This window comes from Schistocerca piceifrons, chromosome 7 (assembly GCF_021461385.2).
Source record: "Schistocerca piceifrons isolate TAMUIC-IGC-003096 chromosome 7, iqSchPice1.1, whole genome shotgun sequence".
In the NCBI taxonomy this organism is placed as follows: domain Eukaryota; kingdom Metazoa; phylum Arthropoda; class Insecta; order Orthoptera; family Acrididae; genus Schistocerca; species Schistocerca piceifrons.
Window position 1 is genome coordinate 320,986,896 of NC_060144.1, and position 25,074 is coordinate 321,011,969.

The following is a 25,074-nucleotide window of genomic DNA, read 5'->3' on the forward strand; positions in this document are numbered from 1 at the left end:
CAGTCTGCATACATACATCACAGATGTTTGGGAATATTTAGCTTCTTTTGATTAGTATGTTTATAATCAAGCAGATCCACCATATTATGTTTTGATATGCCAAGTTTTGATGATATTGATTTTAACTTTATTCTGTGGGATGTCATCCTGCACCAGGTAATATTGCTGAATTTTAATCTCTTTTTGGATCCAGTTACATTGTTTCATTCCTTTTCGAAATTTCATTGCAGCCTGCTCTGCGTTGATGTTATACACGACCTTATGTAATTTTGATTTTCCATCCAAGCACCTTACAAAATTTTATCTTGCTTTTTGTTCCAAACGTGGAGCATCAGTATAAACATGGTACAAATTTTATGTAAGACATATCAAGCACTAATTTCTTTCTCCAGTAACGTACTGTATCTCAAAGACAGTTTGTGGTAAAGCAGAAAGTCTATTCTGCCTCTGTCTGCACGGAACTAGGAGAATAACTCGCGGTGATCTGTCCACACAATGCTGTATCTCACTAGCAAAAAGTATCGGAAAACATCAAAACCCCTAAACAATCGTGAGTGCTTTGTGGTTAGTCATGCTATATTTTTTCTCCCACACTGACAAAACTCGTGATCCAAATGCTATTGTACCATGTTCTTCTTCCTTATTTTCAGTGATTAATTGATATAAATAAGCTCTGACGACAAATTCACTCACACTTGTCCCAAGATAAAAAGATTTATTAAGACCTGGTGGTTAAAGTTGTGAAGCTTCTGAGAGCTGCTTCTGGATCTCTGCAGAGACTTCCTGTTGTTCAATGAATGCCTCATGTCCACTAAAAACTCTTCTTAATTAATTGTAGCAAATAAGGTCATCATTAGCAGTGTCCTTTAATGAACTGCTGGTAAAATTGACAAAAGTTCAGAAATGACTATACTTGTCTTTTATAGGTTGGTACCGGAAAATTTTGAACTGCTTCTAATTTTTATCTGGATCAATACCTGCTTATGCAACGACATGTCTTAGAAATTATCTCTTCTTCCTTGTGAATTCCAATTTTTTTCAAACTGAGGGTGACTCCACCTGATTTAATTGTAGTCATAATTTTATCGAGCGTGGCTACGCACTCTTCCTACCTAGTTACCAAGTGGAAGCAATCAAACTGTGATCTACGAAACCTATCACGTTTGGCAAAAGCTGCTCTCCAAGAATCAAAGGTCGAACGAATGCAGCAGATGAAATTTTTAACCAAATCACATCCGCCTCAAATGACAGCAATATCCTTTACACAAGAATAAAGTGAATTTTTGGCTTCTCTCCTCCAACTCCATCTGGCAGTAACTACTTGTCATGTCTTATCTATTAAGATAACAAGTGCCATTTAATTGTTTCAAAAGCTCTTCTAAGTTTTCTGGTTGATCTTGCTGAGGTAGCATGACATGGCCCATAACTAGGGAATGTAAAACTAATCTAACTGAGCCGCCATTCTTTTTGATCAGCATTTTTATTATTCACTGCCCGATGTTTCGCTTATATCATTCTCTATCATACACTTAATTTCCTTTTCTACAGCTTCTCTGGCTGAACACAACTTCATCTTGAATGTTTCTTCTGGCCATACCTCAATTTTAAATTGACGTCCTTCCATCAGTCCATGGTTTCCGATAATTCTTCTCTATTGGATATGGGAAAGTCACTCAAGCCGTCGATCTTTTCCTGAATTTTAGGTATGACCCTCAGATTCTCTTCTTTTCTCGTTCTGGACAGATTATCTTTCCTATAAACTGACGCTTATATCCCATCATCAATTTCCTAAATCTGCAGAAATTTCTAGTTCTTATTCTATTTTGATGAAGCTGATGAAATTTATTTCCACAATATTCATTCATATTACAATGCTTAAACATCCTCTTCTGAAATCAATTCTGCATTTTATTGGCGTCAGTCAATCATTACCACAAAATTCAATCCGTTATATCTAATGAGTGCTTGCCAGCTAACAGCACGATTTCCCCTGAGCAGCTGCTGTGATCATGTTTACCAGAGGTAAAAGTATCACTTCTGTTTCACGAAGTTTTTCATACAAATTCATGGATATAATGGCTGCAATTTTCCGGCCATGTACACCAATTTCAGTCACTGCAATTAGAGCTTCATTTGTAGTTTGTACTTCTTCCCTTAGATATTCAGCCTTGATGTTTTCCGTATCATACTTCAGCATTTGTATCTTTTGAGATAACCCACTAAGTTGATTCCATGATCGAAACGAGCCTCACTTGAATCTGTATTTAGTTTATCAAGATAACTCGTTTTAAATGCGAACATTTTAGTTTAGGTTTTATCCGACGTTATTGACATGAAATGAAACAACAAGTTTACTGTTACCAGTCAGTGTTTATTTATCTCCACAACGCGTTTCAAGGGTTTAACCCTCCATCATCAGGTAGATGCACCAGATGATGGAAGTTGAAACCTTTGAAGTGCGTCGTGGAGGTAAATAAAAAGTGACTTGTAACGTAAACGTTTGTTTCATTTAATTTACACTTGTTTTGTCGCTAACTGATGCCCGTTTTTTGCGTTTATTTTCGAGGTGAAAGATCCTGAAATATGTCTTGCACTACCTGTTGGTGGCCACTTCACCACGCCTTATTGTGTCTTGCCTTAGTGTTTCGGGTCATTAAGAATACTGTGCAATCTTTCGACACATCTCGTGTATTGTAAATCTTTTCTAACGGTCAGGAAATCATAAGAGCTCACTGAAATCATTTAACATTTTCGAACCTTGCTGTCTTCATACTTGCCATGACAAATGTTTTATCAAAATGTAATCAGATCACCGCCGCTGATGGGGTCATTGGATAGCTATTTCGGTCCCAAAATTTTTGAAGCAAGTTGCACATTAGTCCTTCGCGGCATTCGTAGTTATACACTGATAATAATTTTTTGTTGATATTTCGCTGTTTTTCTCGTAACCAGTACCTATGATAGAACGCATTTCCGAAGTCTGTAAAATTACTATATCGATCAGCCACACGGTCTGCCCACGTTCCAGCACATGCAGTCATGTGTCGAAAATAAAAATATCTTTTTCATTAATTCATGTAAACGTAGCTCTAAATTGTTTCATGCAATCGACTGGGAGTGACTGTTTATATAGGTCGAATTTCCTGAATTGTCTTAGACCGATCATGTTATCGGTGATAATGTTCATTTAACGGCTCACGACATGATTTTCTTGCATTTGCTTTTTCTACTTTCCTCAGATTAATAACGGAATGTTTCTTTTGTTCACAGATATCTTATTCATGAGCTATTTCGTGATTCCTTTCTGTAGTGTCCACTAGAGTTTGTTTTATAACTTATGTGATCCTGAATTTTGGTAACATCCACGTCTATCTGCCAACAATGCATCTTTATCTTGCACTTGAACTTAGATGGTGGTGCAGTGCTCAATTTGTTACATTCTTTTTTAAATTTATTGAACTGATATGCACGTCATTACGGATAGCTATCACTTTTTGGTCCAACATTTTATGAATTTCATGTTTGAAAAGTTTTATCTCTGCCTGCAGTTCTTGATGATTATTATCTGACTTCTGTTCACATCTGATCTCAACTTCTGCTTCTGAGTACCTCAGCTTCTGAGTACCTATCCTTATTTCTTGTACCAATTGAATTATCATATTTTCCTTTGATACGTTATGAACACAAATGTTGGGTGTTCCCGCATCTCGTGATTCAGTGTCTACGTTCAAATACGAATTTGCGCATTCAATTTCTTCCTTAGTTTGAATTCTGGTAACTAGCTCTCATTCGATAATGACATTCCTGTTATTAGTATACTGATCAAATTCGTGTCTGCCCCTCGAGATTTAGGTTTTCGGTGATTTCCCTAAACTTCGTGCAAACGACAGAAGGAATCCTTTAAAAGGGCGTGCCGATTTCCTTCCTCTTCTTTCCCATCCTAGCTTGTGCTCCGTCTCTGATGGCCTCTTTGCCAACAGGACATAAAATACTGATCTACCTTCCTTGCCTCTCTTCATTAATTAAATCACTGTTCTCAGTTTGGCTAACCATAGTAAATGAAGCACGGAGACTGCACGTGCAATTTATACAGACGAAATAAAAGTTCATAGCCTATAGTTTTTCCTGTTCAACGTTGCTTGAAAAATCAACATGCATAGTGCCCAGTGTCAATACAGTGCTGTGCCACCGCAGATGTATTAGGCACGTACAGTCTAGGAGAGATGCACAGAGCACCGCAGGTACACCCGTCTCTTACAACCTAACAGATCTGCGGTGGGGAGCACTGTATTGCCACTGCTGTACGGTAATGTCGAAATTTTAGTCTCTACTTTATCTTTCTGGGGATCGTTAATAAAAGAATCAATTGAAATTCGGTTGGCGACGAATTTAATTAATGGAGATAGCGGCTTCAGCTTGGAAAAATCACGGAATCCGGCAATTTCTGTAATTAAATCACAAAGACGTCGGTAGGGTGCAGCTCTACGTGACACATCGATATCACAGTGTGGATCGACTGCGCAGCCATAGATTTAATTCCCATGCACATGTTTCACCTCTTTGCCGCCTCTCAACATCTCTGGTGCCTGGTGTATCTTTGGCCTCATACGCAGTGGTTCGGTCCTCTGGTTTAAAAGGACGGAGCAAGAGTTGGGGCTTTAGCCACCTCGGCTGACTCTGAAGATGGCTGGACGATATTCAGTCGAAATATTAGAAGAAGAAGCTGAATTTATGTGGCTGCACGCCAGAATTTTTATGGAACAGCCTTTACGCCGCGGAAACATGAAGATCAGAATCTGTTAAACTTGAACGTCGGTGAGATTTTGTCAATTTCATAAAGAAATATTCACATATACACGGTGAATTAAGTGCTGAAATATCTTTAGCAGATTATCTGTGCAGTCGACGACATTGCTCCTGAGATAACATTATATAAAATTCTTGCAAGACCTTGTATTGAACAAACAGGTCGTTGAGCTGGGTACTTATATTACCTCGTGTTGGAAGTGATGAGTTGCATTATTCCAAGATGGTACTCCAGGCGGGTGTAAACCAAATGTGCGCAACGGAAAATAATAAAAACTAGAATGATGATTTGGCTCTGTCCGACTACCCCTGAAGCAGATCTTAGGATCTCTTAATGGACTTTAACATATAAATTACAATCTAAACATAAATGAATGATTAAGATAACTAATACTACTAAATGATAAACGTTGTTCCTGCTTATATATTTATCGTAGATTTAAAAAAAACGTTTATATTACAGACTTCACATTTCCTAAGTAAAATTACTGCTCAATTGCCCAAATCTGCCCTTTATTATGGCTGCGCGGTCTAATATCAATAACGCGGAATTACTGATATCATATATGTACCAGACACTGGAAGACACTACTTTCAAAGATGATCTACGGTGGTGTGGAACCTCAGTGGAAAGTAACGTGGTCACAGCTCAAAAATGGCTCAAATGGCTCGGAGCACTATGGGACTTAACATCTGAGGTCATCAGTCCCCTAGAACTTAGAACTACTTAAACCTAACTAACCAAAGGACATCACACACATCCATGCCCGAGGCAGGATTCGAACCTGTGCCGTAGCGGTCGCGCGGTTCCAGACTGAAGCGCCTAGAACCGCTCGGCCACACCGGCTGGCCGTGATCACAGCTGTTTGGCTTTTATAGCCATAATACGCCGAAGCAATTTGCGATATCACCGTATGTACTCGGTCCGGTGCGTCGAAGTGATGGTTCTCGTACTCGTCTGCGACGGTGAAAGAACTCTAGCCACAAATAAACTCTTTCAAACACTAGGACGGCAGAAGGCGGTCCTCTGACTAATATACTCTAATACTGTCTTCTCCTCTCTGTGTTCTACAGACGAGAAACGCGAACTCCCAACCACAAGGACGGAGTTCAGATAACGTCTCAACATAAGTATAGGCAGAGGAAGTGACCTCAATTACTGAACGCTGCGTACTCAACGACTTCCAACACGGAGGTGAAGTCCAGAATCGTATAGGTTCGCAACAGTACAGTTCCTATCTGTTCTAACTATTAACTCTACTGAGAGCAAAGACAGCAAGTCTGTCTGTACCAACAAAAGCTGATATTGGGCGACCGTCACACACGGGCGCTCACAACAGAAGACAGCGTCTCTCAAGCAAGGCTTGGCTCCCCGCCATCGTAATTCCGAAAACGAATCATATTCCCAAAACCACAGTATGTTCTCCCTCTCTACAGATTCTTCCGAACGCCGACCAACCATATTTTAGTCTTTTGTCTTCCAGCGCGGAAAGTTTGCAAGGAAAAACCTATACTCGTACAATGGTACGCTTCTGAGTAAAAATCCTTAGAAATAACCCAACCTGCGTGGTTTCCGAGGTGCTACTTCTTCGTTTCTCTATTGTGCTCCAGCGCTTAGTTGCTTCGACGTCCGTCTTGCTATTTCCTGTGTTTAAGCAGGACCAACACCCCTGTGTGGGCCCTCCACCCAGCGCTTTCACTTCCACTGGCGTTCCAACCTCTACTAGTATAGGCAATCATTCATTACGCCGTTTTTATAACACAGACACTCCGTCACCTTTCATGCAATAAGTGTTAACAATTATTTACATGACGTACGTGACAATGTCAGTCTCCTTTATATATTCACATATACGATGTACAACCTATCACATGATACCTAATTGTGTTTGTAGATCACGGCAAAGTATGTGGATGAGTGCTTGTAAGGTGCGAAATTATAACCACCCTATGTTATGAGCCTAAATCTAGAACGAACTGACAAATAAATCGAAGTCCATCTTCAATCGTGCGATATCTTAGAATCTCTTGGAAAATTCAAGACAAATGTTACAATTATTAAAGCTTAGTCAGTCATGAGTAGTCCACAAACGACTGCTTTGAGTTATAAGAAATGTTCAATATCATAAACTCGAAGTTTTTGGTTCAAAATGGCTCTGAGCACTATGGGACGTAACATCTGTGGTCATCAGTCCTAGAACTTAGAACTATTTAAACCTAACTAACCTAAGGACATCACACACATCCATGCCCGAGGCAGGATTCGAACCTGCGACCGTAGCGGTCGCACGGTTCCAGACTGTCGCGCCTAGAACCGCTCGGCCACCGCGGCCGGCAACTCGAAGTTTTTCCACAGGATTACTTTTTATTTGATAGCATCAATTTCGTCTGCCATATCTCTTACCAAATGTTTCTCCTCTCGAATTAAGACACTTAATGAAGTCAAATAATTGATAATGTCGGCTATAAAAGATTTTGTCTCCACACTGCTTACCATTAACTCACGTTTTCCCCTAAAGGCAGCCTTTAGTTCAGCCAGCATTCACTGTTACTCATCAGAACACAAGTCCGTCGTACTGTCTTTCTGGCTGGTGTCGTAATCATGTTCCAATAAGTGTTTCCCCAGCTCATAATCGTGTGATGGCTTATGAAGCCATATGAAAAGTAAGGTAATCCCCTTTCGGCATAGAACAAAGTGGCTTCTCCACTTCTTCTTTTTGTCGCCCCTCAGCCCCACCTGCACTGCGCTCGGAACACCAGGCAGGAGCGCAGGCACAGAACTTAAGCTCGCGGAATGCTGTTCGGCCAGGGCTGCCAACATTGATACAGGCGGTCGAGCTCCGCATCCAGGATTGTTCAGATGCAGTGTTGACACCATTTTCCATGTGTAAGGTGTCTGCTCCTTACGCCGCGCGGGGTAGCCGCGCAGTCTAGGGCACCTTGTCACGGTCCGTGCTGCTCCCCCCGTCGGAAGTTCGAGTCCTCCCTCAGGCATGGGTGTGTGTGTTGTCCATAGCGTAAGTTAGTTTAAGTTAGATTAAGTAGTATGTAGGCTTAGGGACCGATGACCTCAGCAGTTTGGTGCCATAAGACCTCACCACAAATTCCCAATTTTCTGCTCCTTTACTTTCAAGTACCATACTACTACCCTGTCTGGTCTGTTATTCGCTTATGATCTGTACCATTATAGGGTATCCTTCAACTAATGGTCGAGTTTAAACTGGACTCATTGGCAGAGGTTGCAAACCCCGCTTCAGTTGTAAGGTTCTTTTTATTTTTCAGTAGTTAAAACACGACCGGCTTCCGAATCATACATGCCCATCATCAGGTCTTATAGCAACGACCTTGCCGCAGTGGATACACCGGTTCCGTCAGATTACCGAAGTTAAGCGCTGTCGGGCGTGGCCGGCACTTGGATGGGTGACCATCCGGGCCGCCATGCGCTGTTGCCATTTTTCGGGGTGCATTCAGCTTCGTGATGTCAATTGAGGAGCCTCTCGACCGAACAGTAGCGGCTCTGGTCAAAGAAAACCATCATAACGACCAGGAGAGCGGTGTGCTGACCACACGCCCCTCCTATCCGCATCCTCCTCTGAGGATGACAGGGCGGTCGGATGGTCCAGATGGGCCACTTGTGGCCTGAAGACGGAGTCCATCATCAGGTCTTATAACTTTGCGCTGTGACCCAGAGCGCCGCGGTGGACGGTTATCACTGGTGATAGACCGCGTCCTGCACTCGTCCATCGCTGCGCTCTGGGTCACAGCGCCAAGTTATAAGACCTGATGATGGGCATGTAAGAGCCCGAAGCCGGTCGTGTTTTAACTACTGAAAAATAATAAGAACCTTACAACTGAAGCGGTATTTGCAACCTCTGCTATAACGCTCAGTTGCGGATGTTCCACCAGCAGGATTGTCTGTGGATTGATTCCAGCTTGGATATCGTTATAGTGACCGTTACCTATAGGCATGAGATATCGTCACTCAGATTTACTTGTATTTGTTTCCTTCTGGTTGGTTAAACAGGAAAATCATTCACAAAAGATTCTGTTTGATAACTATGAAATACATTTGAAGTAAAATTAGTGATTATTTATTGTTTCAAGATAGATTACACTAAAATTATCACATACAACTTTCTATTAAATGCCACAGATATTGCCCGAACTTTTATACTGAAACTTTATATTTAATTACGAGTAAATAAATACATTTCTTTCCATTTTGCCTACGTCGTTAATCTTTTACACACTTTTGTCTCCATGAGCATCAGGAAACTGCTAATTAGCACTACCCTCGAATACTATGGTGTACAAAATACTTCCACGCTCAACGAACGACTGACAACGATGACCTTTGTATACCGACTGCAAACTACTCGCAGCTTAAAAGCTGCACTCGTGTGCCAGAGACGATTATTTATTGTTCCATTGGCATTGAGTCCGATACGGTCTAGCCGTGACGTGAAATAAATACAAAATAAACACTATACTATTGTGCTATGTGAAGATGCAGGCTCCTCACAGTGCCTTCCTATAAAAGCCATTGTTTTCGTTTTCTATACTGAAATTTATGCCTAATATTCGTAAAACATTTTATTCAAGTCAAGAAAATTTACTTCCAGGACATTTAAGTTTCTTGAAAGCACTGTAAGTCAGTCAGCGCAAAGAAGATCTAACGGAAGGTCGCTCAGGTGTATCCCAGTGGTTAATTTAAAACTTCATCTGCAAATAGCGTAATCGATTTAAAGACTAAACAGAATAGGAGATAAATCATATTCACTGGTAATTCATCGAGGACAGTGGGACAGAAGCTGGGTATGAAGTACTTGAACATAATGATAGTTACAATGATAGTTGAAACCAACAGATGTATTGTAATCCAACGTCGTGTATTCAGAACATGCTACCAGTCTCGACACTTTTTTTAGGTTTGAAACTATAGAATATTTTGAGTAAACAACGTTGGATTACAATACAGCTTTTGGTTTCAACTAGCATTGTTCAAGCAAATCATATTAATTCTCATTTCTTATCTCGTCGGGAATGAGTCTGTCAGTTATACACCTAGATCTAACACAAATAATATGTTTTCTTCCATGCTCTGATTTCTGTACTCTAATCTATTACCTACTATTACTTCATTATTTTTCATAGTTTGTCTTACAACGTTGTCAAAGGTTTTCTCGAAATATTGAGATATTTACTGTTTATCTTGGTTAGCTCCCGTTGTTTTTCAATATAAAGTAAAAATAGTAGTACATTTTATCATCTGTTAAAAGTACAAAATTGTCATCTTTTAACAATACTACTGGAAAGTCATTGATGTATATCGCAAGCAACAGATGAACCAAAATAGAAGCATGTGGTACATATATAATCAGAAAATTCCTGTGAAATCCGAGAACAGGATCATGTAAATACTAGCCAATGAATACTGGTCATTCTGAAAAGAGATACTGTTACAGTTGTAACTTAGTGTCTTGTAGTTACACACTACCCCATGTAAACTGTTTCCACACATTATTTTAGATGTTGTCTTGTGTCAGTTATGACGAACGTTTCTTGTTTATACCAACGAGTAGCTGATATCTTTGGTACCACTAAAATTTACAGGAGAACCGCTGTCCACTATCGCTGGCGTTCGTATCCGTCGTGGACCCGCCATCTGACTCTGCGGTGATCGTCCAGCCTCTAGAAGACATTCTCAGGACCGGCAGTTACAACCAGGTCCCCATAATTGTGGGCGTCACTTCCGCAGAAGGCACCATCATACCCACATGAAAGTAACACGATCTGTGTTCATTCCCCTCGTCCACTTGGGTCATATGTGATTCGCATGCCACATTTGTAATAGTTACAATACGAATCTACATCTATACAGTATACTGTAAAGAGTTCAATTGTCCTCTTCACTATTCTTATTACGAGTTCTGCTAAGGTCACCATGTTTTGATTCAGGTCCAGACGGAATCCCAGTTCTGTTTCACAGAAAATGTTTTGTGGCATTGGCTCCTCACTTATCTTGCATTTATCGTTAATGTCTCTCCCACAAGAATGTCCCGAGCGACTGGAAAAAAGCGCAGGTGACTCCTGTATATAAAAAAGGTAAAACAACATAATCACAGACCAGTATCCTTCGGTTTGCTGCAAAATTGATGAACGCATTGTGAATTTGGATACAATAAAGTTCCTTGAGACATAAAAAGCTCCTGTCCACAAATCAGCGCTGATTGAGAAAGCATAGCTCGTGCGAAACTCAGCTTGCCCTTTTCTCACATGATAGCCTACAAATCAAAGATGGAGAACAACAGGCAGATTCTATGTTCCCAGATTTCTGGAAAGCGTTTGACACGGTGCCCCACTGCAGACTGTTGACTAAGGTCAGAGCATACGGAACAGGCTCCGAGATATGTGCGTGGATCGAAGACTTTTTAAGTAATACAACCCAGTACGTTGTCGTCGATGGCGTGTGTTCATCAGATACAAGGTTATCGTCGAGAGTGCCCCAGGACACTCGGATGGACAGGGTGAACGCAGTTTATCGCTTTTTACCAATGACACTGCGGTCTATGGGGAGGTGTCGCTGTTGAGAGTGTAGGAGGATAAGGTGACTTAGGCAGAATTTCTAGTTGATCTATGGCAGTTTGCTCTAAATATAGAAGAATGTAAGCTAATGCCGATGAGTAGGATAAACAATCCTATAACGTTCTAGCACAGCATTACCAGTGTGCTGCTTAACAATCATATCGACTAAATATCTAGGCGTGACGTTGCGAAGCGATGTGAAGTGGAATGAGCATATGATGTTAGTAGTAGGGAAGAATGCTCGGCTTCGTTTTGTGCGGAGAATTTTGGGAAAGGACAGTGCATTGCTGCGCTAGTGTCAGTCCTAGTCGATGGAAAGGGAAATTTTACCATTCAATGAAGGCCCGGTTGGGCGATGAAATCTGGGGCAGAGTGTGGTAACACACGACAGCCAGCAGGCCAGGCAAGGTAAACATGACACTCGTGGGCATGGAGCTGCAACAGCGGTATTGCATGCACGATTTGTTCGAGTGGAGCAACAGCAAGGCAGGAAACTCCAGCGTTGCTTTAAGTTATTGCGATGTATGAGGCGGGGCACTAGGCCAGAGCCAGGAGGGCGATTTGTAAGTGACTGACGTGTCGGAATTTACCCCTGCCGTAGTTTCTGTCTCTCCCTGACACTACGTCAGAAGCGAGGGAAAAACCAGTATAAACAGACGGGCAATTTCAGCTTTGGACAGAATGTGCCAGGTGAGTCTAGCGTCGGGATGGACCTGTGCTGGTCTAGGCTTATAGGGGACAGTCTGGCAGCAATGTTATAAGTGTTCGGCATACACTTATACTTTGCTTATATGTACTTGTTCTGGCTATATTCTGCGTCTGGGGACGCAACACTGGGGTGAGACGGAACCGCAGCTTGGAACTTGGAGATTGCACAGTCTGCCTGAAAGAGGGGAGTGACACAGGTCTGCAGTGGATCCAGGAGAGGCTCGGTTCCACTCCAGTCTATGGGCCACGTTCGCTTCCCACCTGGCATACCGGGGTCCGGGCGAGGCGTACGCTCTGCAGGAGGCGCAGCAGCGCTGAGACAGCACCAGAGACGACGGTGGGTGTTGCCATCCAGCAAACACAGCTAGCAGCAAGTTGTGGCACAGCGTCCAGGAAGGCGCGGGCTCAGGGATGGTCCTGTCCTGGAAGCAGCGACTGCCCGAGGACCACGGGTGACCAGTACATCCACCTTTGTCCCATGGTCGGACAGAACAAACCAAACAGAGCGGAAGGTGGTGAGGACCAGGAACTGCAACAGTCTACGGAATCGCGGGCAGCTATGCGGCGCAAGACGCAACGCATCGGCGGGCGGCGATCGGGGAGAGCGCAGCCGACTTCCAGATGAACAGCCTTGATGACAGCAGCAGCAGTATCAGCATACCAGGAGTTGCTGAGCCAGCTGGACTCGCGGGACAGCGTTGTAGGTGGTACACCAACATTACGCTGCACCCATCGAATACTGTAAATTAGCTGAATAAAGAAATGCTACTGAATACCGCTGTATCAACTTGAACTGCCCCTTGACGCTCTTGAACTTGCTCGGCCTCCTGACGAAATACAGCGTGGTGGGTGCCGGCTTCAGCTCTGCCATCTGGAGTCCTGGGTTCAACCCCGACCCCACAACAGCATTTATAATGGAGATGGCGTGTAGAGCGCAGTGCGACTCAGCTTTGAGTATTGAGCGAATGTTTTGGATCTCCAGCAGATCGGAATAAAGAAAATTATCGAAGCAAGATTTGTGACCAGTAGGCACGATCATCACTCAACAAACATAGAGATGCTTCAGACACGCAAATAGAAAACCCTGGAGGGAAGACGATGCTCTTTCTCGAGGCACTACTGCGGAAATATAAAGTACTTCCATTTGAGGCCGGCTGCAGATCGATTCTACCTCCTCCAACGTACGTTTTGTTTAAGGACCACGAAGATAAGATGAGAGAAATTATGGGTCATAAGGAGGCTTATAGACAGTCGTTCTTCCCTCACTCTAATTGCGAGTGGAACAGGAAAGGAAACGAATAGTAACGGTATGTAGTACCCTCCAACCTGCACCGTACAGTGGATTCAGGAGATTGTATGTAACTGTAGATACAGTAGTACTCGGTTCACAATAAAGTTCCATTACTGCACACTCCTGAACAAAGCTTCACTCTGATCCATTTGGCTACTGGTCGTCGCAGCTTCTTCAGTTGCCGATATCGAGAGTGGAGCATGGAAAGTTCTAAAATCATTAATGACCATCGTAAGGCAGATCATAACACTTTTCATTTATTATCTTGTTGGTGTTTGTTTACGTTGTCTGTAATGAATCTTCATGTAGTAGTAAAAAGACAAGGAAAAAGATGAACGGAAATAATCAGATGCCAGTACAGACTGGATGTCCACAAACTTACAACAGAACCACCGGGCTAACGTGTAAAACCGACATTGATTTCGGGAATTTAAAGAAACATTTAAGTGCACACCATAGGAATCAGAAACTCTTCGCCGCTTAGTCCTGTAGAAGCTGCTGGATGCACCTTTTATGGACTTGTAGTGCGCAGAATCAGTTTGCTATTGCAGATCTGTTTGTTTGTTCTAGTGACCGAAGCAAAGATCGCTGACATGAAGGAGAACTTCACGATGCTGATCGGCTCCCAGCTGCCACTGCCCACGGAGGAACAGCGGGTTCGTGAGGCGGAGCAGCTGGAGCAATTCTACTTTGGAGACGAAGGCTTCTCCACGGACGACATGCAAGCTGTTATTGATGTACGAGTAAGTATAAAACATTCGCCACTCTAGTATAGCAGAAAAATCTTGAAAGGTCGTGCCGAGTTGGTGTCAGTCTGAAGCATCAGAGTCGATTTGGTGTGCCCACTTGGAAGAATCACGCCCTCAATAAAAGTTGACGTTTAAGTTTCCTGAAAAAGGCGAGATCTAAAGAAGAAATAATAATTAGAACTCAAGAAACAAGTGCAACCCAAGGGTTATGAAACACATTTGGGGCGGTCGTCCATAACAGATTCAAAGTCCACTCCACTACCATAATTTCGCTGCCCTTAAGAATCTCGTTCAATTATCGCTCCGCTAAACTAACAGCACTAGCTAACTGAGGCAAGACGCGAAACGCGAAAGTTATTGACAGATAGGACGAACAACAAAACATGAACACGATATCTTATTTTGCATACGAATCTGTTGGTACTCAGCGGGAATATTATTGATCAGCAACTGAAATTGAAAGTGCTGACACTTTCAAATCTAACAACACCCTAACTCACACAACACAGTCCAAGCGAACAACGATACTCGCATGACGGAGTCTGTAGGATGAGAGTACCCATCCAAGAGACCAGCTTCCGCTCGTCCGTTGTGGAAGCGGCCTCGGTTTTATCTCAAGGGAAAGGTATGGCGCCCCTAGGCTAGCCAATGGAGTAAAACAGAAAACCAGGAAAGCTCTCTATTCCCGGCATGTTTTTTTACTGGAAAAACAGCAAGACGGGGAAGGCTCATGATTCACTACACGTTATTTTAGCGGACATCTCTGGAGCTTAAACTGCGAAGAAAGGAGTTTAAATCGGAAGGTCTGTGTGGCTACTTCTCGTTGTAGAAGGGCGGGGGGAAAATAAAGAAATCAAGACCCTGTCATGAAAAAGGACGAGGCCGCTGAACTCAACAGAAAATAAAACAAATCATTGCATTCTTCTCCTAAACATCAGAATGTGTTGAAAATACGATAGTGAGAGCAGTAAAACAGTGCTGTTAACAAGTCATGAAATAATAAAATTACGCAAAGGCCTGTAAGTATAGTTATCTAATTACCAGGGCTTTGCCATAATAACATGTTACGAAGAGTTTATGTTTCCTATATTTTTGTTGTTGCTGCTTTACTACTTCCTCTACCTGAACAGATTCTACAGAAGTGTTCCAACTCTCATTGCCTTTTCTCTTGTAAGGATTTGATTTTATCTACTACCGAAGTCAGGATGTTCAAACTACTCTGTAACTAATACGCAGATAAAACAGCTAAAGATCGTAAACTATTTTCTTTACTATAACATTTCGCTTCTCAAACGTGAGCACCGTCAGAGTACCCCGGACGCAGCGGTATTAAAAGTACCACTCGCTACCACAAGCAAACACCAGTGGCTTTTTTATCTGAATACTATTTACAATAATTGCTATGTCCTCGATAGGCCATGGCTGCGTTTGCTACTATAAAATATAATGACGGCAGAGGGTGTCGAGATAATGCTGTGGGTTACTAATTCATTCAAAAAAAATTACCTTCACATAAAAGAACATAATTAAAAAGTATGGTAGGTGTTTCTGTGCCTGTATGTTAGTGAGATAGCGTGTGGTCGTGGGATATATGTTGCAAACGATAGTGGTAAATGTATACTGCAATAGATGCCTAACAAACAGAGAAACAAACACTTGCTGCAAAAAAATGCGATATGGCTAACACGAAAACTCTTTTCGTCAGAACAGAATAGTAAGATACAATGGCATGCCGGGAGTACCATTCGTAGTACGCAATGATGTTCACTTCTTTTACTGTAATAAAATTTACTGTAATAAAATTTAACTCAGTGGAAGAGCTTGAATTAACAATTATAAAAGGTTTTATTAATAACGCTGACACATAAATCTAGGAACCGGAAAACGAAGGCAGCTGAAGAACGACAATATTCTCAGCGAGCTCAGGTGTCAAAGGATGACAACAAAATCTATCTCGACTCATATTTGCCAAGAAAAAATAGGGAGAGGTACCACAGATGTCAAAGTATTATACTTTCTGTTCTTAGTAATGAAACCCTGCTATAAAGATTAGGACCAAATTTCTAGCACTGAATAGGGCTAGACTTTGTTATGTAATCCGAAAATGCGCTTATTTTTCGTCTTTCATGTTTACGTCAGTGCAAGCTGTCCACCGCTTTCCTAGCGAGTGTGATTCTGGAAGCTCCCCATTACATTCATCTGGGGTTGCTGCAACCGTTTCCTTGGAATAGACGAAAAGAAGTCTTTAGCGGTCCGTCAATGACAACGTCATCAGAGGTGTAAGGAAGCATTCTGCGTAGACCTGTGAGGAAATCGACCGCGTCCTTTTCAAAGGAACCATCCCGGTGTTCATTTTTAACCATTTTGGAAAACCACAGAAAACCTAAGCATGAATGACCGGATGGAGATTCGAGGCGCTCGTTCTCCCTTATGATAATTCAGTAGGACTCCGAATAAGCGGTGTTCCCCCTGTAGTGCTATCGTAAGATGGTTCAAATGCCAAAAATTTTGTACGCCTGTTGAGAAACATGATCAAGACAGACGTCTCAAGTGCTACTTTGTATGTGTTGATGCAACTGTCTGTTGTCTCCCAAATGTTTCTATAAAGTAATTGTTTATCTGCAGTTCTTTTCAGACTTGTACTTCATACAATCAGCGGACTCCTTTGCTAGGACCGTAGCAACTCCAACAGCCTACTTGTTCACTTCTATTTCTTAGGGTACAATGGAGCTGGCTCTACGGATTATGGTATGTGTTTGTCTTGAGACGTTACTGTTGCAAGTAAATAGATTATGTTCGTGACAAGCGTAATGATTACATTAAGTGTGGATTAGTGACATCCAAAGAAATACCAAAAATTCCGTAGTTCTAATAAAACTTTTATTTCAAGGTGTACTTCCTTGCGTGCAGTCTTAATTTTTCCACACATGACAATAATCCTAAACCAGAATAACTTTAATTATTGGCTAATACTGTTAGTTAACTAAATCTATAGCATTTCCTTTTCAGTGTGGCGTATTACTCAGCACATAGTTGTCAGTTCTGTTTCTCCGAATTTCATAAATCAATATAGCAGAGAACCGTTTAAAACCTCCGAAGCAACGCATATGACGCCGAAACAATTCAATATAAATAAAATAAAAGACAGTATCGTACCAGAATGCTGCTACAATTTTTGCTAGACTTGTTACAATAGCAATAGGCCTATTTCGGCTTTATAGCCATCTTCGGGTTATCTGCAACCAAATACTCTTCGTTAAAATTTGTAACGTTACAACTAACAACAATTTTGTTTTACTGTGTGCTAGTACTTACTTCCATATTTCATTGTGGTGCTGTCACTGTCTTATAATCTTACTGTTGCGCAAGTCGTTTCCAACTGCAGACAAGTTTTTAAATATCTGTCTTAATCTCTGTTAACTGCTGTTGTTCGGAGATGTAAGCTGTTAATTGCTGTTGTTAGGAGGTGTAAGCTACGTCTTTTACCGTTTGTATATACTAGTGTGGTTTATAATTACTCCAGCGATGCTGTACGTTTACAGTTTGTTTATTCATTTGTAATTATCTATGGCGTGGTATTATAATCATTGTTATGTTTTTGTAGCGTGTATATATCTGTGTTTTCCTTTTATTACGACCAATCCGAATCGAGTTGTACGATTTCAATTAAGTTATCTAGAAAACTTTTATGTTTTAGGTACGTTTGTTCGTTTAATATTTTATCCGGGTCTTTCTGTGAGTGTATATAGATATCGTTTTCTTCCAAAACTTTCATTTTAAACGCAATGAAAATCTTACATATAACACAAAATGGATTTAAAATGAACACTACAAACACAGCTCTTTTTTGCTTTCGTTTCGAGTAGTAAATTGTAAAATGAATACTTGGGCAACATGGGGTTTGTCAGCTAGTAGTATATATATGGTTGAGTGTTGGTTTTTTTATGTGCATGAAATATTACACCAAAACATGTTTTACAACGAGTTGTAAGACAAAAGATTTGTTTCTTATTGCCAGAGGTGATGAAATATACCTGGAGATTAAATTGTATTGTGGCCGCAGTGGTGAAACTTCTCTTAGAATGAAGTGTAATGTTGAGATTGCGTTTTTATTAGTAAATGAAGAATTTATATTTGTACAGTAAAACCACCAGCAAGATCCACACCTTCATGCCCACACTCCCTACCGGCACACCAGAAAACTTTTATGTCAACTGACTCTGGCCGCGGAAGATTGCGCTATTATATTCCCACCTGTGTGTGTTGTTCAAATGTTTTGCAGGTATGATGCATGCAGGGGAAACTCAGTATCTGTTTGCGAGCAACTCTTCGGGACCAGACACGAACCCCAATTCCAACGATGGGAAGGTGGCATACCTGTTAACAACACTTGGACCAATTTCCCCAAATACGGGTAAGGCGTGACAATACTTATTTAATTTTGTCAAGCAATAGATTCCTAAATCAATACTAACTTGAAGAGTTTGTTACCAGAACATACCATTAATTGTATACCAATCACCGTATAATAATCATGAATAAGAACGCTTAGTCACTGGAAATGAAACGTTTATTGTAGTAAGTTGTGAAATGATCAGATAGTTAAGAAGACAGTCCAGCACCCAAATTTTGAACAAATGCTTTTACTAACAACTTTTATTCAACTGAAATCTTTGGTGGCCTCTGTTGATATCAGTTTTGGAACGTCACCCAGGACATCGATGCGAAATTTGATGATGAAGAAACGTACGCCATAACCTTTTCACCCCAATCGGCAGAAAATGGCGATGGGAATCCCTTCCCGCGTGACTCTAACGTCTATAAAAGATCTTTGTAGATTATTGTAGCGGACGTCGCATCCAGTGGCTTGCGGGGCAGAGCAATATTATCAAAAAGATTTCCAATGGCTGTCCTCATGGCCCCGTAAGTGGTCCGTTGTTTTGTGATCTTAGTATTTGTTGTTCAAATGTTTTTCAGGTATGATGCATGCAGGGCAAACAGTATCTGTTTGGAAGCAACTCATCGGAACAAGACACGGACCCCAATTCCAACGATGGGAAGGTGGCAGACCTGTTCACAACACTTTGGACCAACTTCCCCAAATCTGTTAGACGAGCAGACGCTACTGAACGTGCTGTTGCACGTGCAGATGACATTCTAGTAGTTGTGTTTGCAGACTCCAGGGCGAGACTTGAAGCAAAGGCGAATGATGTGCTCTCTCAGATGCAGCATTGCTGCAAGGGCAACCAACTGACTATTGATGTTCATAAAACCCGCACACATCCTTCTGAAGAGAAAACTTTCTCTTGCCAAAGAGAGGCTTGAAGGAATCCCTGTAAAATGCAGCACTGTTTGTAGACATTTACGTATTCTTCTACACAATAATAGAGACTTTCTAGGAAATGTAAAATCTATTACTCTGAAAGCGGCTAAAATTATGCATACAACAGCCCGTGCTCGCACTGCTGACTATAAATTACCGTCTCATGTGGTGTGGTCATATTGCGAAGCTATCTTCCATGTCGTTGCGGGCTTCGTTGCCTGCTTCTGCACGAATCGTCTTCGACAAGGCAGCCACAAAACAATACTGCGACCAGTTCAGTGGACCGTACTCCTGAGGTTCAAATGGCTCTGAGCACTATGGGACTTAACATCTATGGTCATCAGTCCCCTAGAACTTAGGACTACTTAAAACTAACTAACGTAAGGACATCACACAACACCCAGTCATCACGAGGCAGAGAAAATCCCTGACCCCGCCGGGAATCGAACCCGGAAACCTGGGCGCGGGAAGCGAGAACGCTACCGCACGACCACGAGCTGCGGACTCCTGAGGTTCACCAGTGTCTTGTGCACTATACTGATCGAGGACTTACTGGTGATTTTCGGGGTATGTTCGATGGATATCGTTGTACGATACAGGGCAGCGCTGTATTGGTTGGGGCGTGGACAATGTGATCGTACGTACGAGGTCACATCACTCATATTATTGATAAACGACATTTATGAGCCTGCAAGTTAGATGAATCGCAGTCTGACTGGAACACTAGAAGCACTACAAGGCGGGTTAACATCAAATTTCCAGTCATCAGGAACAGCTCATAGCTGCGCGACATTGCTCCCATTCGAGGAACGGTGCACCTATTAACAGGTCACGGTCCATATCTCAAACATTTGTATCGAGTAGGATGTAGTAACACACCGATCTGATAATGTGGACAGGAAGGTCCGCTGATCACATCGTTTTCAGATGCCCTCTTTTCCAGGAAGAGAGAGATTGCAGGCTATTAGACTACAGTCAGCAAACAAATGTAAGTGACCGAAACTTGAGGACTACGATTAATATTCTTGCACATCGAATATCTAAAAGGTAACTGCCTAACTGTCAGTCTATAACATGAAGTGAACGGTCTGAATATCAAAATAACGTCAACAGATTACAATAAGCGTTTCCTCCATTATAATAACTGGCACATATAAATTTAAATGAGAGAAACTTTAGAATACACACACACACCAACAATAGGTTTCGAAGTACATAAAATTGTAATTTGTCAGCAAACCTCCAGTTATTCAGAGGCTACCAGCAAGTTATGCATTGGGAACTTGAATTAATTCCTTTTATTTTATGTTTTTTTAATTGATTCTTAGCTGCAACATTCTGTTTTATTTGTACGTTAATATTCCCAATGATTGCCGTTAACATAACTTATTACTGTACACATAATGTAAAAGATTATATATCACAATGATAATTAAATATGTATGAGCTGTTTAAAGTTTCCAGATATCACGTCTAAAATTTGTGGCAATAAATTCAATTGATTCGAATCCCTCACCACTGAATAGCAAGATGCAACACTAATATACGTTAGCGACCTCGGCTACCGATAGCGCCACATACTACACAACATGCCTGGTAACAAACTGTTCTGAGTCATCTTAAGAACCAAATTCTAGATTCGAGTAGTATTCATTCACTACAGAGCCATGCGTGTTAAAGTGCCTCTTCGGGGACGGTGATTTGGGCCAGTGCCGAATCGAATATGCAGCCATCAGATTAAGGACGAGATTCGGTGTGCCGGCCATCCTGGACGTATTTTGTACGTAGTTTCCTACATTCTACCAAGTGAATACCAGGCTGGTCTTGTCCCAGTTACACGATTTGCACACATTTAGAAAACTTTCACACACTTTCACGTAAATAACACTACGCGCAGACAGTTTGAAATATACATTCTGTCCCGTGTGCGTGTGTGTGGAGGGGGGGGGGGGGGGGCGGAGGGTAATGGCGCGGCAAAGGGAGGACATCCGGCTACCCCTTAAATGAGCAATACCAAACAAATCCGTTAGTAAACACGCCGATCCAAGGCAGATTCAGGAAAAGGGCAAGAAAAAGAAGAAGAGTTCATTCTTTATCAAGCAATAGATAAATGTTCATATCTGATCCAAATATATCATTAATGACATAAAGCCGGCCGCGGTGGTCTATCGGTTAAGGCGCTCAATCCAGAACCGCGCGACTGCTACGGTCGCAGGTTCGAATCCTGCCTCGGGCATGGATGTGTGTGATGTCCTTAGGTTAGTTAGGTTTAAGTAGTTCTAAGTTCTAGGGGACTGATGACCACAGATGTTTAAGTCCCATAGTGCTCAGAGTCCTTTGAACCATTTTTTGAATGACATAAAAACTGGTTGCCTTGCGAACTCGGCATTGCGATCAAGGTCTCTGTAATTTAGAAGTACTCAGGTCTGGGTTGAAACTGCAGTGAGCACAGTTCTGCCGACGTCTAGGATGAGTCTGTGCAAACACTGCGCCCCTGGCAGGCTGGTGTAGTTTAGGTTAGGTCATCGGAGGCCCTGATAACGTGTGCAAGTTCCTGGGTCATCGTCATTTCAGCCTGGGTGACAGGCTATTGATAGCAGTGGATAAAGGAATTCAGGCCGCGGTGCACAATCCGTTATGTCTGCAGCCAACACTAAAATAACATATACCTTAGAAATAACAGTGTTACAATCACATTTCATTTACGAACAATAATATGCATGACAGCTAGATCCAAGATGTGTTAACAGACGTAATACGAAATTGTTACGGCCTCTACGGGGAGGAGATGTGTTAACAGAGTTGGAAGATGAATAATAAAAATCGAATGGCTATGGTATGTAGTGGAATAATCAAAAATCCTACTAAAAATAGAGACCAAAGATATTAAAATTAGAACTTATGTTTAGTTACGGAGGCACACAGCAGGCAGGAAAATACGGTGCAGGCTAGATTAACAACACAAACCTTAAAAAAAGTCGGAAAGAATAACGCGATACGTTTTAAAAGTAAACAACAGAGATGTTATGGAAATCATTCAAGTCTTTTATCGAGATGTTCGCATTCTGCAAATATACTTACCGGGTTTGCTGCAAGATAACATCGTTTAAGTTGCACATCATTCCCTCGCAGCAGATGTTGAACATATACAGATGGTTTCGTTGATTACTGCTGCAATACACGATTTTCCTATCAGGATGTAGAAGACAGAACAGTAAATCACATTACGAATAAAAATGCGATTTTAATGAGAAATTAAGACAAAAATAAGGGATTTTCAATGGGGAACTTTGGATATGTTACAAATGACGATAATGTATTAAAAAAATTTGCATATTTCCCGTTAACGCATTCTTCCACGAGGAAACACGTGGTAAATGGCCATGATAAGAATCAAATGAAATTAAAATAAAACTGACTATATTTTAGGAAACAATAAAGAAATTGTACTGTATGTGATGACCCTAAACCATTTTACAGTTCTAAACGATGTTAGCCACACGAGAACTGGAGCAAAAATAAATACAAAATGTGGTAATAATCGCTCATCAAACACCAAATTAGATATGTATACTATGATAATTTATATAAAAAGCGAGTTTTATTACATGAAGCGTTAAAGTAAATGTAGATATACATTGCTGAAAGAGGACATTACTTAACAAAGATTCGCTCCGCGGGATTAGCCGAGCGGTCTGAAGCGCTGCAGTCATGGACTGTGCGGCTGGTCCCGGCGGAGGTTCGAGTCCTCCCTCGGGCATGGGTGTATGTGTTTGTCCTTAGGATAATTTAGTTTAAGTAGTGTGTAAGCTTAGGGACTGATGACCTTAGCTGTTAAGTCCCATAAGATTTCACGCACATTTGAACATTTGAACAAAGATTCTTATGAAAACAAGATTGATACTTCAGATATGAAGAAATTTAAAGAAACGAAAATCTCAAGTGGAACAAGACAGCAATGAAAGAGGCGAGACTTTCCTGCAAATCACAGAGGGAATTAAAAAAAAAATAGTGAAATGGTATGGAGGGTATGGAGAAAACAAGCAGAAACTAATGCTGGCTAAACGTCTCATTCCGTTGCTTAAGATGGGAGATGACTAGCTAACAACTTCGTGTTTAAGAGATGAATCTGAAACAAGGGCAATAACGAAAATAACGATGTGATAATGAGATGTTGGTGTTGAAATAGAAATGCGGAAGGTGAAATAATACAGGAAGAACTTGCTGAATTCCTTACTAAATACAGTTCTAGAAAACTGGGAATTTTTTTAAAATTATGCTACTTCGCAAGGCAAAAACTTTTGTACCCATCAACCATCTCTCCATAAAGGACGATGCCCTTGAGAAACAAGAGACTAATTCAGGTTACATTTGTACACTGAAGAATGTATGCGTCAGTAAACCGCCTCCATTTAATATCATCAGCGAAGTGGAAAATTCAGAAAGAGATGAGGAACCAGGTTAGGGAATAACAGAATTTGGTGATCCATATCATTAAACTATGTTAATGAAACACACGTACACCACCTTTGTTTAGGTGATGACATTGTGCTGTTTGCTTTTCGTGCAAATAAAATTCAACAACCAATGTAGAACCCTAGAAGTGCAGCTTTGAGTGTTGACCTAAAAATCAATTTCAGTAATACTAACTTTATCTATGACCAACACATGGAAAAGAAAATACTTCAGATGAACAATGAAGTTGTACAGCGGTTGCAGTATGTTTTTTAATTGGAGCACCTGAAGTCAACGACTCGATCGATGCAGAAAGAAATTATCGACAGAGTTAATATGGTCTGGAGTATACAGGGTAGATTAATCTATATTTTCATAACTAATACTCTGATCTACTGTATCTGAAAAATGGAAAGCACAATCTGGATGTATTACAACCATTGTTATTTGGCAATCAGACAACGACATCTAACTGAAGGTTGCTCTACAAGCAATGGAGCGTTGCATTTTTTTATGGTTATAGCCGTTTCACCACGTTGGACTACTCAAAACGTTAAAAATCAATGACTCCTTTTACCAATGTTTTATTCCACATTATTAGCTTACTTCAGCCGGTGGTCACTATCAGTTGCTTCATAAATGAAATGTGAACGCTTAAGAGTTTTGTGGTTCAGTGAAACCTACAAGTATACTTTGATAAATGATTTGATCATAGGAACTCCAGATACGTTCAGTAAATACACTCGCGAGTATGCGAGAAAAAACAGTGTCAGTTTGCAAAAAAGAAACAACAGAAAATAGTGAGACTGTATTCGCTGATTTCTTTCAAACAATGTGGTCCCGATACAGCTTTGTACGAAACAGGGAAAAACTCAGAATAAAAATGATAAATCTAAGATTTATTTATCAATTGTGGTGAGGATGGACTATGTCAAGACACATTATGAGTACAATATCAAAACCCGGTTGAATCAAAAACCATGTGTTCATACATAAAAGCTTTGAAAGGTATAAAAATAGGGTGGCAGTCTACTACAGCAGAAATAACTCTGATATGGCGTGTAATTAACGGGAGTACCAACACAGCAATGAAGATACCAACAACTTCCGTAAGATGTGAATCAGTAACGGCATACAGAACTGCTTTCCGGCAAAGG

The 25,074-nt window shown here is 41.2% G+C and overlaps 2 protein-coding genes across 2 annotated transcripts in view; both read left to right on the plus strand.

Annotated features, from left to right (window-relative positions):
• LOC124805658 (esterase B1-like) overlaps positions 1–10,587 on the plus strand; it is a 47,322-nt gene extending 36,735 nt beyond the window's left edge. The window contains exon 5 of the mRNA XM_047266226.1: positions 10,420–10,587. Coding sequence (XP_047122182.1) covers positions 10,420–10,587 — 168 coding nt within the window. The remainder of the gene's footprint in view (positions 1–10,419) is intronic.
• Positions 10,588–13,983: 3,396 nt separating this feature from the next.
• The window catches only part of LOC124805659 (esterase FE4-like), an 80,317-nt gene continuing 69,226 nt past the window's right edge, over positions 13,984–25,074 (plus strand). The window contains exon 1 of the mRNA XM_047266227.1: positions 13,984–14,133. Coding sequence (XP_047122183.1) covers positions 13,984–14,133 — 150 coding nt within the window. The remainder of the gene's footprint in view (positions 14,134–25,074) is intronic.